This window comes from Oncorhynchus keta, chromosome 7 (genome assembly GCF_023373465.1).
Source record: "Oncorhynchus keta strain PuntledgeMale-10-30-2019 chromosome 7, Oket_V2, whole genome shotgun sequence".
In the NCBI taxonomy this organism is placed as follows: domain Eukaryota; kingdom Metazoa; phylum Chordata; class Actinopteri; order Salmoniformes; family Salmonidae; genus Oncorhynchus; species Oncorhynchus keta.
Window position 1 is genome coordinate 30,790,520 of NC_068427.1, and position 19,097 is coordinate 30,809,616.

At 44.8% G+C, this 19,097-nt stretch overlaps 1 protein-coding gene across 1 annotated transcript in view; it reads left to right on the plus strand.

Annotated features, from left to right (window-relative positions):
• The window catches only part of LOC118386290 (leucine-rich repeat and calponin homology domain-containing protein 1-like), a 97,927-nt gene that overhangs the window by 54,970 nt on the left and 23,860 nt on the right, over positions 1-19,097 (plus strand). Inside the window, exons 6-13 of the mRNA XM_052521796.1 lie at positions 1,494-1,624; positions 9,295-9,382; positions 9,996-10,101; positions 14,078-14,208; positions 16,345-16,430; positions 17,054-17,134; positions 17,961-18,038; positions 18,135-18,177. Coding sequence (XP_052377756.1) covers positions 1,494-1,624; positions 9,295-9,382; positions 9,996-10,101; positions 14,078-14,208; positions 16,345-16,430; positions 17,054-17,134; positions 17,961-18,038; positions 18,135-18,177 — 744 coding nt within the window. The remainder of the gene's footprint in view (positions 1-1,493; positions 1,625-9,294; positions 9,383-9,995; positions 10,102-14,077; positions 14,209-16,344; positions 16,431-17,053; positions 17,135-17,960; positions 18,039-18,134; positions 18,178-19,097) is intronic.

Below are 19,097 nucleotides of genomic sequence, written 5' to 3' on the forward strand. Positions count from 1 at the left end.
CAAAATTAAAGTGGAAAAGCACACTACAGGCTGATCCAACTTTGATGTAATGTCCTTAAAACAAGTCCAAATGAGGCTCAGTAGTGTGTGTGGCCTCCACGTGCCTGTATGACCTCCCTACAACGCCCGGGCATGCTCCTGATGAGGTGGCGGATGGTCTCCTGGGGGATCTCCTCCCAGACCTGGACTAAAGCATCCCCCAACTCCTGGACAGTCTGTGGTGCAACGTGGCGTTGGTGTATGGAGCGAGACATGATGTCCCAGATCTGCTCAATTGGATTCAGGTCTGGGGAACGGGCGGGCCAGTCCATTGCATCAATGTCTTCCTCTTGCAGGAACTGCTGACACACTCCAGCCACATGAGGTCTAGCATTGTCTTGCATTAGGATGAACCCAGGGCCAACCGCACCAGCATATGGTCTCACAAGGGGTCTGAAGATCTAATTTCGGTACCTAATGGCAGTCAGGCTACCTCTGCGAGCACATGGAGGGCTGTGCGACCCCCCCAAAGAAATGCCACCCCACACCATGACCGACCCACCGCCAAACCGGTCATGCTGAAGGATGTTGCTTGCAGGCAGCAGAACGTTCTCCACGGCGTCTCCAGACTGTCACGTCTGTCACATGTGCTCAGTGTGAACCTGCTTTCATCTGTGAAGAGCACAGGGCGCCAGTGGCGAATTTGCCAATCTTGGTGTTCTCTGGCAAATGCCAAACGTCCTGCACGGTGTTGGGCTGTAAGCACAACCCCCACCTGTGGACGTCGGGCCCTCATACCACCCTCATGGAGTCTGTTTCTGACCGTTTGAGCAGACACATGCACATTTGTGGCCTGCTGGAGGTCATTTTGCAGGGCTCTGGCAGTGCTCCTCCTGCTCCTCCTTGCACAAAGGCGGAGGTAGCAGTCCTGCTGCTGGGTTGTTGCCCTCCTACTGGCCTGTCTCCTGGTAGCGCCTCCATGCTCTGGACACTACGCTGACAGACACAGCAAACCATCTTGTCACAGCTCGTATTGATGTGCCATCCTGGATGAGCTGCACTACCTGAGCCACTTGTGTGGGTTGTAGACTCCGTCTCATGCTACCACTAGAGTGAAAGCACCGCCAGCATTTAAAAGTGACCAAAACATCAGCCAGGAAGCATAGGAACTGAGAAGTGGTCTGTGGTCCCCACCTGCAGAACCACTCCTTTATTGGGGTGTCTTGCTAATTGCCTATAATTTCCAACTGTTGTCTATTCCATTTCCCCAACAGCATGTGAAATTTATTGTCAATCAGTGTTGCTTCCTAAGTGGACAGTTTGATTTCACAGAAGTTTGATTGACTTGGAGTTACATTGTGTTGTTTAAGTGTTCCCTTTATTGTTTTGAGCAGTGTAGCATTCATCATAGGGCATGTCTCTGTGTGTTCTGGTTTTGCTATTTGTGTACCTTCTTACTTTTGTATCTGTCATCTACTTGCTCTAAATTCACCCATTGATGATCTGTTTTCTAGATCTGCATGAAAGGCAAAGTTCACATATTTAAGTACCTGAGCATCGAGGCATGTCGAAGTGACAAGATGCCTGATTCTCTCTACCTGCCTGTCATGGAGCGCCTCAGCCTATCACGACCCGCCACCGGCAGGTGAGTTGCTATGCCATCCCTAACGGAGGCAACTGTTAGTGCTAGGCTGGTTCAAAAGCCTGCACACACTTTGGCTCTCCAGGACTACTGTTTTACCACTGTGTATTGTGCCAGATTCTTCATCAGACCTGGGTTCAAATACTATTTCAAGTGTCTCAATTACTTTCATATACATTTGAAGTAAGTATTCAGATATATTTTATTTGAAAAGACAGGTAGTTGAACATTTTAATGTATTTGGAAATGCACTTCGAAAGTCTATTGAAATACTCAAATACACTGACGCATATACACTCCCATGCATTTAACCCAGGTGTTTAAAAATAGTATTTGAAATAAGTATTTGAAAATTCTGTCAAATACCATTTGTCAGACTATTTGGTTTTTACAAATAACCATTCAACTAACCATGAACTAATACACCAAATAAAACAGTTTTTCAATTTAAATTATTATACAAAAGTCTTGCAACCAATATAATGTTATATTTATGGGGGATACAACAATCGCAGTTCTGCAGATTTTGCTGAAGAAAGAAACAGAATCATTAGATCATTTGTTTTGGTACTGTTCATATGTAGGTTGTTTTTGGTCGCAGGTTCAGGAATGGCAGAAGAATTGCAACATTTACCCGGAGCTAACTCTGCAAAAAGCACCGCTGTGTGATTTTAAAAAGTCATAATCAATCGATTAATAATATAATAATACTCTTAGCAAAAATGTTTATCTTTAATGTACAATATGTATAATCTATGAGATTGGGTTCAGAATGTTCAGAACTTTTGTGAAACATCACAGCACAGTTGAAAAATATATGGCAAATAGAAATCAAAACTCGATGGTCTTCAGAGATAAATGGGAGGGTTTGAAAAGATAACAATTGTAAACTATACTGTGTCAGTAAAATGTATATAGTATGTATAAGCTGGAAGTAGAAGATTAGATGACTAAGAGTTGTTGTGCATTAGTTTACTCCAATTAGGGGATGGATGGTAGGGTAAGGGGAAAATAATAAAGGAAATATATATATAAAGAATTTACAGCACAAGTCAAAGGTTTGGACACAGCTACTCATTCTAGGGTTTCTCTTTATTTTTTACTATTTTCTACATTGTAGAATAATAGTGAAGACATCAAAACTATGAAATAACACACATGGAATCATGTAGTAACCAAAAAAGTGTTAAACAAATCAAAATATATTGTATATTTGAGATTCTTCATAGTAGCCACCCTTTGCCTTGATGACAGCTTTGCACACTATTGGCATTCTCTCAACCAGCTTCACCTGGAACGGTCTTCAAAGAGTTCCCACATCTGCTGAGCACTTGTTGGCTGCATTTACTTTACTCTGCAGTCCAACTCATCCTAAACTATCTCAATTGGATTGAGTTCGGGTGATTGGGGAGGCCAGGTCATCTGATGCAGCACTCCATCACTCTCCTTCTTGGTAAAAAATAGCCCTTACACAGCCTGGAAGTGTGTTGGGTCATTGTCCTGTTGAAAAACAAATGATAGTACCACTAAGCAAAAATGAGATGGGATGGCGTATTGCTGCAGAATGCTGTGGTTGCCATGCTGGTTAAGTGTGCCCTGAATTCTAAATAAATGAAGTCCTGATTCATGCAGTCTCCTCTGAACAGCTAATGTTGAGATGTGTCTGTTACTTGAACTCTGTGAAGCATTTATTTGGGCTGCAATCTGAGGTACGGTTAAATCTAATGAACTTATCCTCTGCAGCAGAGGTAACTCTGGGTCTTTCTTTCCTGTGATGGTCCTCATGAGAGCCAGTTTCATCATAGCGTTTGATGGTTTTTGCGATCTTGTCTCATCTCCCCAACGGGCTCGGGAGGAGAAGGTCGAGTCATGCGTCCATCGAAACATCAAATCAAAATCAAATCAAATGTATTTATATAGCCCTTCGTACATCAGCTGATATCTCAAAGTGCTGTACAGAAACCCAGCCCAAAACCCCAAACAGCAAGCAATGCAGGTGTAGAAGCACAGTGGCTAGGAAAAACTCCCTAGAATGGCCAAAACCTAGGAAGAAACCTAGAGAGGAACCAGGCTATGTGGGGTGGCCAGTCCTCTTCTGGCTGTGCCGGGTGGAGATTATAACAGAACATGGCCAAGATGTTAAAATGTTCATAAATGACCAGCATGGTCGAATAATAATAAGGCAGAACACTTGAAACTGGAGCAGCAGCACAGCCAGGTGGACTGGGGACAGCAAGGAGTCATCATGTCAGGTAGTCCTGGGGCATGGTCCTAGGGCTCAGGTCCTCCGAGAGAGAGAAAGAAAGAGAGAAGGAGAGAATTAGAGAACGCACACTTAGATTCACACAGGACACCGAATAGGACAGGAGAAGTACTCCAGATATAACAAACTGACCCTAGCCCCCCGACACATAAACTACTGCAGCATAAATACTGGAGGCTGAGACAGGAGCGGTCAGGAGACACTGTGGCCCCATCCGAGGACACCCCCGGACAGGGCCAAACAGGAAGGATATAATCCCACCCACTTTGCCAAAGCACAGCCCCCACACCACCAGAGGGATATCTTCAACCACCAACTTACCATCCTGAGACAAGGCTGAGTATAGCCCACAAAGACCTCCGCCATGGCACAACCCAAGGGGGGGCGCCAACCCAGACAGGATGACCACATCAGTGAATCAACCCACTCATGTGACGCACCCCTTCCAGGGACGGCATGAGAGAGCCCCAGTAAGCCAGTGACTCAGCCCCCGTAATAGGGTTAGAGGCAGAGAATCCCAGTGGAAAGAGGGGAACCGGCCAGGCAGAGACAGCAAGGGCGGTTCGTTGCTCCAGAGCCTTTCCGTTCACCTTCCCACTCCTGGGCCAGACTACACTCAATCATATGACCCACTGAAGAGATGAGTCTTCAGTAAAGACTTAAAGGTTGAGACCGAGTTTGCATCTCTGACATGGGTAGGCAGACCGTTCCATAAAAATGTAGCTCTATAGGAGAAAGCCCTGCCTCCAGCTGTTTGCTTAGAAATTCTAGGGACAATTAGGAGGCCTGCGTCTTGTGACCGTAGCCTTCGTGTAGGTATGTACGGCAGGACCAAATCAGAGAGATAGGTAGGAGCAAGCCCATGTAATGCTTTGTGGGTTAGCAGTAAAACCTTGAAATCAGCCCTCGCTTTGACAGGAAGCCAGTGTAGAGAGGCTAGCACTGGAGTAATATGATCAAATTTTTTGGTTCTATTCAGGATTCTAGCAGCCGTATTTAGCACCAACTGAAGTTTATTTAGTGCTTTATCCGGGTAGCCGGAAAGTAGAGCATTGCAGTAGTCTAACCTAGAAGTGACAAAAGCATGGATTCATTTTTCTGCATAATTTTTGGACAGAAAGTTTCTGATTTTTGCAATGTTACGTAGATGGAAAAAAGCTGTCCTTGAAATGGTCTTGATATGTTCTTCAAAAGAGAGATCAGGGTCCAGAGTAACGCCGAGGACCTTCACAGTTTTATTTGATACGACTGTACAACCATTAAGATGAATTGTCAGATTCAACAGAAGATCTCTTTGTTTCTTGGGACCTAGAACAAGCATCTCTGTTTTGTCCGAGTTTAAAAGTAGAAAGTTTGCAGCCATCCACTTCCTTATGTCTGAAACACAGGCTTCTAGCAAGGGCAATTTTGGGGCTTCACCATGTTTCATTGAAATGTACAGCTGTGTGTCATCCGCATAGCAGTGAAAGTTAATAATAATAATAATAATAATAATAATAAAAGTTAACATTATGTTTTCGAATAACATCCCCAAGAGGTAAAATATATCGTGAAAACAATAGTGGTCCTAAAACGGAACCTTGAGGAACACCGAAATTTACAGTTGATTTGTCAGAGGACAAACCATTCACAGAGACAAACTGATATCTTTCCAACAGATAAGATCTAAACCAGGCCAGAACTTGTCCGTGTAGACCAATTTGGGTTTCCAATCTCTCCAAAAGAATGTGGTGATCGATGGTATCAAAAGCAGCACTAAGGTCTAGGAGCACGAGGACAGATGCAGAGCCTCGGTCCGATGCCATTAAAATGTAATTTACCACCTTCACAAGTGCCGTCTCAGTGCTATGATGGGGTCTAAAACCAGACTGAAGCATTTCGTATACATTGTTTGTCTTCAGGAAGGCAGTAAGTTGCTGCGCAACAGCCTTTTCTAAAATTTTTTAGAGAGGAATGGAAGATTCGAATGGAATGATCCGCCAAACGGCTCTTCTTAACACCCGTCCAATTAACCCGGAAGCCAGCCGCACCAATGTGTCAGAGGAAACACTGTGTTCACCTGACGACCGCAGTCAGCCTGCAGGCGCCCGGCCTATCACAAGGAGTGGCTAGAGCGTGATGAGCCAAGTAAAGCCCCACCCAGCCAAACCCTCCCCTAACCTGGTCGATGCTGGGCCAATTGTGCGCCGCCCTATGGGTCTCCAAATCACGGCCGGTTGTGATACAGCCCGGGATCGAACTCGGTTGTGTAGTGACGTCTCAGACAGCTGCGCTATTCGGGAGACCCCGCAAGTTTAATATATTTTATAAACTGAAATTTCACATTTACATAAGTATTCAGACCCTTTACTCAGAATTTTGTTGAAGCACCTTTGGCAGCGATAACAGCCTCGAGTCTTCTTGGGTATGACGCTACAAGCTTGGCACACCTGTATTTGGGGAGTTTCTCCCATTCTTCTCTGCAGATCCTCTCAAGCTTTGTTCGGTTGGATGGGGAGCATCGCTGAACAGCTATTTTCAGGTATCTCAAGAGATGTTTGATTGGGTTAAAGTCCGGGCTCTGGCTGGGCCACTCAAGGACATTCAGAGACTTGTCCTAAAGCTTCTCCTGCATTGTCTTGGCTGTGTGCTTAGGGTCATTGTCCTGTTGGAAGTTGACCCTTCACCCCCGTCTGAGGTCCTGAGCACTCTGGAGCAGGTTTTCATCAAGGATCTCTCTGTACTTTGCTCCGTTAATCTTTCCCTCGATCCTGACTAGTCTCCCAGTCCCTGCCACTGAAAAACATCCCCACAGTGAAGCATGGTAGTGGCAGCGTCATGCTGTGGGGATCCCCATGCTGTGGGGATGGTGCCAGGTTTCCTCCAGAAACCTGACACTTGGCATTCAGGCCAAAGAGTTCTTGGTTTCAATCTTGGTTTCATCAGACCAGAGAATCTTGTTTTTCATGGTCTGAGAGTCATTAGGTGCCCTTTGGCAAACTCCAAGTGGGCTGTCATGTGCCTTTTTACTGAGGAGTGCCTGAGGAGTGCCTTTTTACACACTATCATAAAGCCTGATTGGTGGAGTGCTGCGGAGATGGTTGTCCTTCTGGAAGGTTTTCCCATCTCCACAGAGGAACTCTGGAGCTCATTCAGAGTGACCATCAGGTTCTTGGTCACCTCCCTGACCAAGGTGCTTCTCCCCCGATTGGTCAGTTTGGCCGGGTGGCCAGCTCTTGGAAGAGTCTTGGTGGTTCCAAACGTCTTCTATTTAAGAATTATGGAGGCCACTGTGTTCTTGGGGACCTTCAATGGTGCAGACATTTTTTGGTACCCTTTGCCAGGTCTGTGCCTCAACACAATCCTGTCTCGGAGCACTATGGACAATTCCTTTGACCTCATGGCTTGGTTTTTGCTCTGACATGCACTGTGAACTGTGGGACCTTATATAGACAGGTGTGTGCCTTTCCAAATCATGCCCAATGAGTTGAATTTACCACAGATGGACTTCAATCGATTTGTAGAAACATTTCAAGGATGATCAATGAAAACACGATGCAACTGGGCATTGAGGAAAAGTTATTTAATCAATTTTAGAATAAAGCTGTAATGTAACAAAATGTGGAAAAAGGGAGGTGGTCTGAATACTTTCCGAATGCACTGTGTATTTTATATATATATATATATATATGGTATATATTTACAAAAAAAAATATGGGGGATTGGAAATGATACAGACAATTACATTGATGGAAGCTGATCTGCCCCCTAAAAAAGAACAAATAATTAAAAAAAATTAACAAACAAATAAATAATAATAATTACCATTCAAATACTCAAATAAAGGTACTTGTTTTGGGCTGTGTATTTGAAAATACTCCAATACACAGAAAAAAGTATTTTAAATACCAGATACTAAAATACAAATGTATTTGAACCCAGGTCTGTTTTCCATTTTAGTTCCGTGGCTGAGCCTCCCTCTCTGTGTGTATGAGAGTGTTTTGCAGGGAGAGAGGATCTTATGTTCTGTAATGTGCCTACTGAGGTATACAGAACTGCCTTCAAGATGCCTGACCGTTGTTTTCAAGGTAATCTTCTCATGTTCACATACGCTGATTTATGGACGTCTATATCTGAGTTGCATCCGGTTTACACAGACCAACATCACATGCGCACTAGCATTCAGTGTGCACAGGGAGCAGCTTGAGCAGCGACGACGACATCACATCATCCAAATGCATGGCAAACGTTGGATGAATATAAAATGTTAATATCTTCGGCTGTGAGTGATGGAAATGTTTTTTGCCTCATGACAATTATTTGAATAATTCAATTGATGTTTTGTGTACAAAGGTGATTATTACAAAGGTCTTGTTAGGAATTTTCATCTCACTTCTCTTTGTGGCCATCAATGGAAGTTGTCTTTCTGGGCTGGGCATCAGTTAAATTGCAGTACCGAAGCAAGACTGTAGGAGCAGTCGAAACCGTGCCTCTAGACTGGAAACCTGGGCCCTTGAATGTTCCCTTTTAATGCCTGCCCCCACCCCTATAACCCACCCCACTGCAACGCGTGGGCAGGAAAATGGTTCCTTTTGTCCGGGAGAGCTTAGAGACTCACATTCACAACCCTCTCACATACACACCCCTCTCACATACACACACTCATGGCAATAGAGGAAAAGAGCAGTGGAACTATTTATAATACAGCCATAGAGAGACCCACAGTACAGGAACCCAAATGACTTGTCCAGTGTTCCAGTAGAACTACATTCATATGGACTCTCTTATGACTGGTGTATTGAATGAGGATAATGAGTGAGAAGGTGTGAGGCCAGAATGGGATAGATATGAATGAAGATAAGGACAGATATGCCATATGCTTCACAGTGATCAGTGAACATGCTCCCTAGGGATGCAAATGTAGGTGGCCTAGAAACAACGAGACGTGTGGGAGTGGGAGTGGGAGTGGGAGTGTGTGTGTGTGTGTGTGTGTGTGTGTGTGTGTGTGTGTGTGTGTGTGTGTGTGTGTGTGTGTGTGTGTGTGTGTGTGTGTGTGTGTGTGTGTGTGTGTGTGTGTGTGTGTGTGTGTGTGTGCATTTGTGTGTGTGTGTGCATTTGTGTGTGTGAGAAGTGTATCTCAGACCACATCACCGTTCATTTGTCTGGAGACTCCGTTAGTAGATCACTTCCCTTGAAGGTAGCTTCCGTGTGTGTGTGTGAGAGAGAGTTTATGAGAGCATCTGAGTGTGTGTGAGAGAGAGCGAGAGAAAAAGAGAGAGTGACAGTCCTGCTGTGTCTGTGTGATCGGAGCGATTAGACGCTGCTATCTGTCATTTTCTCCTCTTTCCTCTCTCCTCCGCGTGCCTTTTTACCTCCTAACCCTGACCGTCCCATAATCCTTCTCTCTCACCCCTCACCCCTCTCTTCTCAGCACGGAGGACATTGACCAGAATAAGAAACAGGACACAGACTCAGGAGTTGGCAGCGACAACGGGGACAAAAGACTGTCTGCCACCGAGGTAGGATGAAGGGGGTGTTTGTGTATATGCATGCATATACTGTATGTGTGTAACATATGCATTGTGTATTCTACAGTATGCATTCTCAAACAAAAAACAATAGTTTTTTTTGTTTTGCATAATAAGTTGAATGTTTAGAAATTGACATTAATGTAAAGTTATACAAGAAAGAACATCAGCCTGGTGATGTTGAATAGTCACCAGATCTTCAAAGCCGTTCTGGACTCAGTTGAGCACACAGCCACAGCCGGATATCTTTCTATCATTTGTTTGTTTTTTTGTTTTTTTCATATACGCATGTTCACCATGACATCACTGTGTTTTGTGGTGATCAAAGTAATGAATAAGATGGATATTGTCAGGTATGACACGACAGTTCTCTAGAACGATGCGTTTGGGGTGTGTTGTTGAAGAGAACGCAATTATGAGTGTCTGTTCAGCAGTATGTTGCACTTTGATGTCTGAAATCTTTTTTTGTAGCTGAAACATTTGGCTTATTCTGAATGAAATACGTACGGTTGCATTGTAGCAGTTGTAGAGATGCTTTGATTTTGTTTCTGGAACAGAAATGTTTGCTAGTGTTTCTGGTAACTGAGCTGTGTGGATGTTTCAGCCTTCAGATGAGGACAGCTTGAGTCTCAATGTCCCCATGTCCCACATCACAGAGGAGGAGGGGCTAAGCAAAGACGACTCTAGTGAACACATCAGCACTCTAACAGGTAACCCCCCGCCCAACCCACAAACACACACTTTTTTTGACACCACACTCCACAAAGCAAGTCCTGCAAGCTCTCGCTTTATCTTATCTTGATTATTGTCCAGTCATATGGTCAAGTGCTGCAAAGAAAGAGCTAGTTAAGCTGCAGCTGGCCCAGAACAGAGTGGCATGTCTTGCTGTTCATTGTAATCAGAGGGCTAATTTGGCTGAGAGTTGACGAAAGACTTGACTGCGTCACTTCTTGTTTTTATAAGAAACATTAATGTGTTGTGTTGGAAATTCCAAATTGTTTGCATAGTCAACTTATACAAAGTACTGACACACACACTTACCCCACCAGACATGCCACCAGGAGTCCAGAACAAATTCATGAAAATGTACAGTAATATACAGAGCCATGAGTGCATGGAGTGTGGAGTGCATGAACAGCAAACCTGGTTTCAAAAAACAAATAAAGCAACACCTCACAGCACAAAGCCTCTCCCACATGACCTACTTGTTGTATGTACTGACATGTATTTGTAACTGATAGATGTGCACAAAATGAAAGTAACCAAATAACCACTGAATGATTCCTAGTCCAACATATGACTAGACACTCCGTGTGGATATCTCAACCCCAGCTTGTCAATGAGTAACCGTCCAGCCCTGATAACAGCCCCTCCTGAATGGGAGAAGGGGACAGCCAGCAGGGCTACCTGTGTGTGAGGCACAATTTCTGTCCCTCCGGATGCCAGACATCGTCAGGTTGGGATAACACAGTAACACAGCCCAGACAGATTCTGTAGAGAGGCCTCTGGTTTATGTCCTTATCTGCCACCAGAGGAAACAGAGGATAGAAACATGGTCACTGTTGCGATAAAGAGAGGAAGTGGGATAAAAGAGATGTTTCCGGATCCTTCATGGTGTCTCTCTATGTGGCTCAGTGGGTCGTGTTTCCTTATTGTTGTTTTTGAGAGGGATGGAGGGAGCTCTGGGGGAGTGTTGACTCTGGCTAAACTCTGAGGAGTGTGTGTGGTGGGGACAGATATACACCAGTAAGGCTATGTCAGCACACCCAGGGAGTAGTCTGGGGTGGGTCACTGATAGGCTGGTGGGCCTCAGACTGGATGGGAATGGCGTTGAAAGTGAAGGTGGAGTATGTCGTAAGAATATCACAATGTGTGTGTTAAACGACTGGCTAAATCAGACTGACTTAGACAAGAGGAGTTGGGGTTCATCACCTTTTAGTCTCTAAATCCTCTAATGGATTGGAAGACAAGGGCCTGATACAAAAAGGTTGGATTCATCCATAATGTAAAATAAAGTAGTGGACAGCAGAATACAGCTACCTCCATCCAGAGCTGTCAGAGTATCTGGGCTGTTATATTAGCAGAGCTCAGATGGATTCTCTATAGACCTTCACTCCCGGACCAGAAGACTGGTTATTAATAGACCACCTCGAACTCTCTCAATCATGTCAGAGAGTGGCAGGCAGAGAGTGGCAGGCAGAGAGTGGCAGGCAGAGAGTGGCAGGCAGAGAGTGGCAGGCAGAGAGTGGCAGGCAGAGAGTGGCAGGCAGAGAGGCAGGCAGAGAGTGGCAGGCAGAGAGGCAGGCAGAGAGTGGCAGGCAGAGAGTGAGAGGCAGAGAGTGGCAGGCAGAGAGTGGCAGGCAGAGAGTGAGAGGCAGAGAGTGGCAGGCAGAGAGTGAGAGGCAGAGAGTGGCAGGGAGAGAGTGGCAGGCAGAGAGTGGCAGGCAGAGAGTGGCAGGCAGAGTGGCAGGCAGAGAGTGGCAGGCAGAGAGTGGCAGGCAGAGAGTGGCAGGCAGAGAGTGGGAGGCAGAGAGTGAGAGGCAGAGAGTGAGAGGCAGAGAGTGAGAGGCAGAGAGTGAGAGGCAGAGAGTGAGAGGCAGAGTGGCAGGCAGAGAGTGGCAGGCAGAGAGTGGCAGGCAGAGAGTGGCAGGCAGAGAGTGGCAGGCAGAGAGTGGGAGGCAGAGAGTGGCAGGCAGAGAGTGGCAGGCAGAGAGTGAGAGGCAGAGAGTGGCAGGCAGAGAGTGAGAGGCAGAGAGTGGCAGGCAGAGAGTGGCAGGCAGAGAGTGGCAGGCAGAGAGTGAGAGGCAGAGAGTGAGAGGCAGAGAGTGAGAGGCAGAGAGTGGCAGGCAGAGAGTGGCAGGCAGAGAGTGAGAGGCAGAGAGTGGCAGGCAGAGAGTGAGAGGCAGAGAGTGAGAGGCAGAGAGTGAGAGGCAGAGAGTGAGAGGCAGAGAGTGAGAGGCAGAGAGTGAGAGGCAGAGAGTGAGAGGCAGAGAGTGAGAGGCAGAGAGTGGCAGGCAGAGAGTGAGTGGCAGAGAGTGAGTGGCAGAGAGTGAGTGGCAGAGAGTGAGTGGCAGAGAGTGAGTGGCAGAGAGGCAGCAGAAAATAGAGGGAGATTGTGCAGATTCACTCTGTAGGTTTCTAGACCATGAGTTAAATCCTACAGCAGAACTCTGATAAACCCAAATTGTAAAAAAGACAACAAAAAATGATATACAGTACCAGTCAAAAGTTTGGACACACCTACTCATTCCAGGGTTTTTCTTTATTTTTACAATTTTCTACATTGTAGAAGACATCAAAACTATGAAATAACAATAATATGGAATCATGTAGTAACCAAACAAGTGTTAAACTGTTCCTAGGCCATCATTGTAAATAAAATTAGTTCTTAACTGACTTGCCCGGTTAAATAAATAAAATAAACAAAAAGTTGTTAAAAGTTCATTTGTGGAATTTCTTTCTTTCTTGATGCTTTTGAGCCAATCAGTTGTGTTGTGACAAGATAGGGGTGGTATACAGAAGATAGCCCTATTTGGTTAATACCAAATCCATATTATGAAAATAACAGCTCAAATAAAGAACCTTGGGGGTTTTGTGGTATACGTCAGCACAATAACTGTTTGGCGGAAGCTTCATGAAATGGGTTTCCGTGGTCGAGCAGTCGCACACAATCCTAAGGTAGATCACCATGTGGAATGCCAAGCGTCGGCTGGATGGTGTAAAGCTCACCGCCATTGGACTCTGTAGCAGTGGAAATGCATTCTCTGGAGTGATGAATCGTACTTCACCATCTGGCAGTCCGACGGACGAATCTGGGTTTGGCGGAAAACGCTACCTGCCCGAATGCATAGTGCCAATAGTGAAGTTTGGTGGAGGAGGAATAATGGTCTGGGGCTGTTTTTCATGGTTCGGGCTAGGCCCCTTAGTTCCAGTGAAGGGATATCTATAGGGATATCTATATCAATGACATTCTAGACGATTATGTGCTTCTAACTTTGTGGCAACAGTTTGGGGAAGGCCCTTTCCGTTTCAGCATGACAATGTCCCCGTGGGATGAATTGGAATGCCAACTGTGAGCCAGGCCTAATTGCCCAACATCAGGGCCCGACCTCACTAACGCTCTTGTGGCTGAATGGAAGCAAGTCCCCGCAGCAATGTTCCAACATCTAGTGGAAAGTCTTCCCAGAAGAGTGGAGGCTGTTATAGCAGCAATAAGGGGACCAACTCCATATTAATGGCCATGATTTTGAAATGAGATGTTCGACGAGCAGGTGTCCACATACTTTTGGGAATGTAGTGTACCATGGCTACGGGCTGTTCTTATGCATGGCGCAACATGGAGTAGCCGTGCACCACAAACCCCCAAGGTGCTTTATTTCTATTATAAACTCGTTAGCAACGTAATTAGAGCAGTAAAAAAAAACTGCTTTTTGTCATACCCATGGTATTTCCTCGGATTTCAGCCAATCAGCATTCAGGTCTCGAACCACCCAGTTTATAATTTGATATAGAGCACAGAGGTTGTAATGTTGTTCTAACCAAATCCCACAAACAAGCGATCAAACACAATATTGAAATTGGTCATTGTATATATGCTACTGTGTCTCCATACAGTAAATGCCTTTGAAATGTGACATTCTCTGACCTGACCTCTAACTTCTGACCTTAATATCTGCCCCCCTGTAGCGGACCCCCACGGGGACGGGGTGCAACTGATAGAGGAAAGCCCAACAGAGGCCCTGAAAGACCTGAAGGAACAGTTAGGCTACAGAGACTCCTCTTCTGCTCTCAGCAACCGCTTCCGCAGCTACATCAAGGCAAGGGCCTCTCTCTCTCTGTCTCTTTGTCTCACTCACTCACTCACTGAAAGACTTGGTTTATAGTGACTTAGGCGAGCAACGTGCTGAATTCACCCATTTGGACATTTAGGGTTAACTATGCCTTTAATAACTGATCTTTCTGAGCTGAATCCATTATGAGCTGCACTCTACGAAAAAATGGTTCCAAAAAGGTTATTTGGCTGTCCTCATAGGATGGTTCCAGGTAGAACTCTATTTGGTTCCATGTGGAACCCTCTGTGGTAAGGGTTCGAGATGGAAAGCAAAAGAGTTCTACCTGGAACCAAAAATGGTTCTTCAAAACCTTTTAGGTTCTAGATAGCTACACTCTTGGAAAAAAAAGGTGCCGTCTCGGCTGACTCTGGAGCTGTTACTAAGGGAATAATGCACCCTGTTATACATCACAGTATAACGTCCATTAAGGCTGTCTGTATTGTGAAAGATTCATAGGGAAATGGCTGTGTTGTAAATAATGAAAGCGTTTGTGTTTTTAACAAATGGAAAAGGGAAATTCTATGCCAGAGTAGCCCAGGATAACCCATTCTCCCTCTTTTATTCTGCCTATCTATAAATTCAATTTAATTCAAAGGGCTTTATTGGTATGGGAAACATATGTTTACATTTGCCAAATCAAGTGAAATAGATAATAAACAAAAGTAGAAATAAACAATCAGAAATTAACAGTAAACATTACACTCCCAAAAGTTCCAAAGGAATAGAGACATTTCAAATGTCATATTATGGCTATATACAGTGTTGTACTGATGTGTAGATAGTTAAAGTACAAAATGGAAAATAATAAACATAAATATGGGTTGTATTTACAATGGTTTTCTTCACTGGTTTCCCTTTTCTTGTGGTAACAGTTCACAAATATTGCTGCTGTGATGGCATGCTGGTATTTCACCTAATACAGTACAGTACGTATGGGAGTTTGTCAAAATTGGATTTGTTCTCAAATTCTTTGTAATCTGAGGGAAATATGTTTCTTTATGGTCAAACATTTGGCAGGAGGTTAAGGAAGTGCAGCTCAGTTTCTACCTCAATTTGTGGGCAGTGTGCACATAGCCTGTCTTTTCTTGAGAACCAGGTCTGCCTATGGCGGCCTCTCTCAATGGCAAGACTAATTTCACTGAGTCTGTACATAGTCAAAGCGTTCCTTAGTTTTAAGTCAGTCCCAGTGGTCAGGTATTCTGCCACTGTGTACTCTCTGTTTAGGGCCAAATAGCATTCTAGTCTGCTCTGTTTTTAGGGTGAATTCTTTCCAATGTGTCAATGTGTCCAATGTGTGGTCCTTCTGTGGCTCAGTTGGTAGAGCATGGCGCTTGTAACGCCAGGGTAGTGGGTTCGATTCCCGGGACCACCCATACGTAGAATGTATGCACACATGACTGTAAGTCGCTTTGGATAAAAGCGTCAGCTAAATGGCATATATTATTATTATTATATATTATCAAGGACCAGGACCAGCTTGCTTAGGGGACTCTTCTCCTGTAGGTGATGGCTCTGCTATGGAAGGGTTTATAATTAGCGGGTATTCTGCTCTACATGCATTATTTGGTGTTTTATTTGGAGGATTTTTGTTACAGAATTCTGCATTCACAGTCTGTTTGGTATTTGTCCCATTTTGTGACCCCAGACCTCACAACCATAAAGGGCAATGGGTTCTATAACTGATTACAGTATTCTTAGCCAGATCCTAATTGGGATGTAAAAATGTATGTTCCTTTTAATGGCGTAGAAGGCCCTTCTTGCCTTGTCTCAGATCGGTCACAGCTTTATGGAAGTTACCTGTGGTGCTGATGTTTAGGCCTATCCCTCTCTATCTCTCCTTGTCTCTCTTTCTCTCTCCCCCTGTCCCTCCCCTGCTGCCCCATGTGTGTGACAGTGAAAGGCAGGGTGGTATAATATCCAACCCCATGTGGAGTGTGTCAGCAGATCTTTAAGGGAGGAAGGGAGGGAGGCACACTGGCCTGCTTATACACTCTCACTCACTAGGAAACATTTAAGTGAACCGCAGCCAATCGCTGGCTTGTTATCTGGATCATGTGACTTGACTGTAGCTGGTGCTGATGTCGCGCGCACACGCGTATGTGTAACTCGGTGTGTATGTGTGTGTTCCTGCTCGTGCAGGGACGGACGCCAGACTACGACGAGCCCCTCAGGATAGAGGAAGACACACACTGGGCCTCTGAACAGACGTGAGTATCCCTCCATCCATCCGCCTTTCATCTGTCTTTTTCTCCTCCCTCACTCTGTCCACTGTAGTGGGTGTGTCTCTGTATGTCTCTTTCTGTCCCCTCTATCAGTCTCTATCGCTCTCTGTGCTATAAGATGTTTTTCCTCTTTAAACTGTATGCTTCTATGGGCAGTACTCTTTGCCCATCTGTATTAAAGTTGATTGATGTACACTGTCAGCTCTTTACTGTTGGCTAGTTTTGAAACGTCTTTGGTGACTTTTGAGAAGCTGTGCTCCTCCTAAGTTGTTTTTGGCTCTTCTATACTGTGGTTGTTGTTTTCTTAGGTGAAAGATAGAGACCCACACACTGTCGAACAAGAGAATGTGGCCCAAAAAGAGGCTTGGGATTGAGAAATATACTCTTTATTTAAACAAACTGTCACCATACTATTTTCTTGCCACAGCAAAGCTATGTGTGTTCTGCTACATATCACACCACGTGTATTGTTTGTGCCTTTATCTATACCAGGGCGACATTAGGTTAGCATTTCAATTTTTTTAATGCATGATGTATTCAAAAGCATTTTTTATTGATGAAACACAGTTCTGAATTGTAAACAAGATGACTCACTACCTTTCCCGTAGGTCAAAGGTCACAGAAGGAAAGCACATTGCCATGATCAACCAGCTGAAGGAGGCTGTAGAGCTACTACAAGACCCTAACAGGTGGGCTCTGTTACGATTCTGTTATAATGCTGGCTATTTCTGGTTATAGCTGGTTATAATGCTATTACACCTTTCTCACTTTTACTATCATGCTGGCATATCATGCTGGCATATCATGCTGGCCTTATTTAATAATCATTGTTATCAGCATGTTCAGGATCATTTTCAAGGTGAAATTGGTCATTGCCATGATCATCTTAAGGATTGTTATCGTCATAAGCAGATCTCTATGTGAAGTAACATTGGAAAGTTGCATTGTAAACTTTGGAGTACTGTTGTCCTTAATGAGTCAGAGGTTACATTTCTGACCTAAACAAGTAAATCCCCAAACCCAACAGATGGCTGATTGTCATATTATGCAGAGAGAGGCAGTCAAAATCTCCCACACAGCCCAACACTAACTCTGCAGAATATATTATCCACCATGCATCCTCTAACCATATTTCAGGTCAATGTTGTGAGGAATTGTGGGTGAAATGTCCCACTTGGCCATATCAGAATGTTGTCACTGTAGCTACCACGATGTCTTTGTGTATTTTTTGGTTGTTGAATCAGAGCCCACTCATTGTCATACACACTGTACCACATGCTGCTCCCTCCTGCTCTGCAACATGTATATTGTAGCAATAATAAGGCATTTGGCTGTCTTACCTGGTTCTGTGAACATATAGTTCAGTACAGGGACTGGAATGACTCCAGGTCTGGCTCACTGGAGGTAAAAGACACTCGTTGGGCATTGAGCTGTGAGGATCTGTGTAGTTGTCTGACCTCCCTACTCTCTGTCTGGCTCTTTCTTTCTCACTCTTTCTACTCTCTCTGCTCTCAGAGTGAGTATGGAAACAGAGGACCTATCTGGAGTTCAGCTTTACCCTGTTGAGATGGTCATGGTGGAAGACTCTCTCAAGTAAGACTGTGTGTCTGTGTGTCTGTGTATGCGCGCATAGCGTGCACACATGCGTTATTTCTTACTCTCTCTCTGTCCCTCTCTCTCTCACTACAGTGGCCAAGACAGTGACGGCAGTGAAGAACAAACCACACCCAAGGTGAGACTCGCATATTTAGTTTTACTGCATAATGTACACACCTTCAATGCATTCGGAAAGTATTCAGACCCCTTGACTTTTTCCACATTTTGTTATGTTACAGCCTTATTCTGAAATGGATAAAATTGTTTTTTCCCCCTCATCAATCTACACACAATACCCCATAATGACATCACAATACCCCATAATGACATCACAATACCCCATAATGACAAAACAAAAACAAGTGTTTAGAATTGTCAGCAAATGTAGTAAAAATAAATAACATAAATATCACATTTACATAGGAATTCCGACCTTTTACTCTGTACATCGTTTAAGCACCTTTGGCAGCGATTACAATCTTGAGTCTTCTTGGGTATGACGTAACAAGCTTGGCACACCTGTATTTGGGGAGTTTCTCCCATTGCTCTCTGCAGGTCCTGTCAAGGTCTGTCAGGTTGAATTAGGAGCGTCGCTGCACAGCTATTTTCAGGTCTCTCCAGAGATGTTAGATTGGGTTCATGTCCGGGCTCTGGCAGGGCCACTCAAGCCACTCCTACGTTGTCTTGGCTGTGTGCTTTGGGTCGTTGTCCTGTTGAAAGGTGAACCTTTGGCCCAGTCGGAGGTCCTGAGCGCCTTGGAGCAGGTTTTCATCAAGGATCTCTCTGTACTTTGCTCTGTTCATCTTTCTCTCGATCCTGACTAGTCTCACAGTCCCTTCCGCTGAAAAACATCCCCACAGCATGATGCTGCCACCACCATGCTTCACCGTAGGGATGGTGCCAGGTTTCCTCCAGACGTGGCACTTGGCCAAAGAGTTCAATCTTGGTTTCATCAGACCAGAGAATTTTGCCTCTCATGGTCTGAGAGTCCTTTTACTGAGGAGTGGCTTCCGTCTGGCCACACTACCATAAAGGCCAGATTGGTGGAGTGCTGCA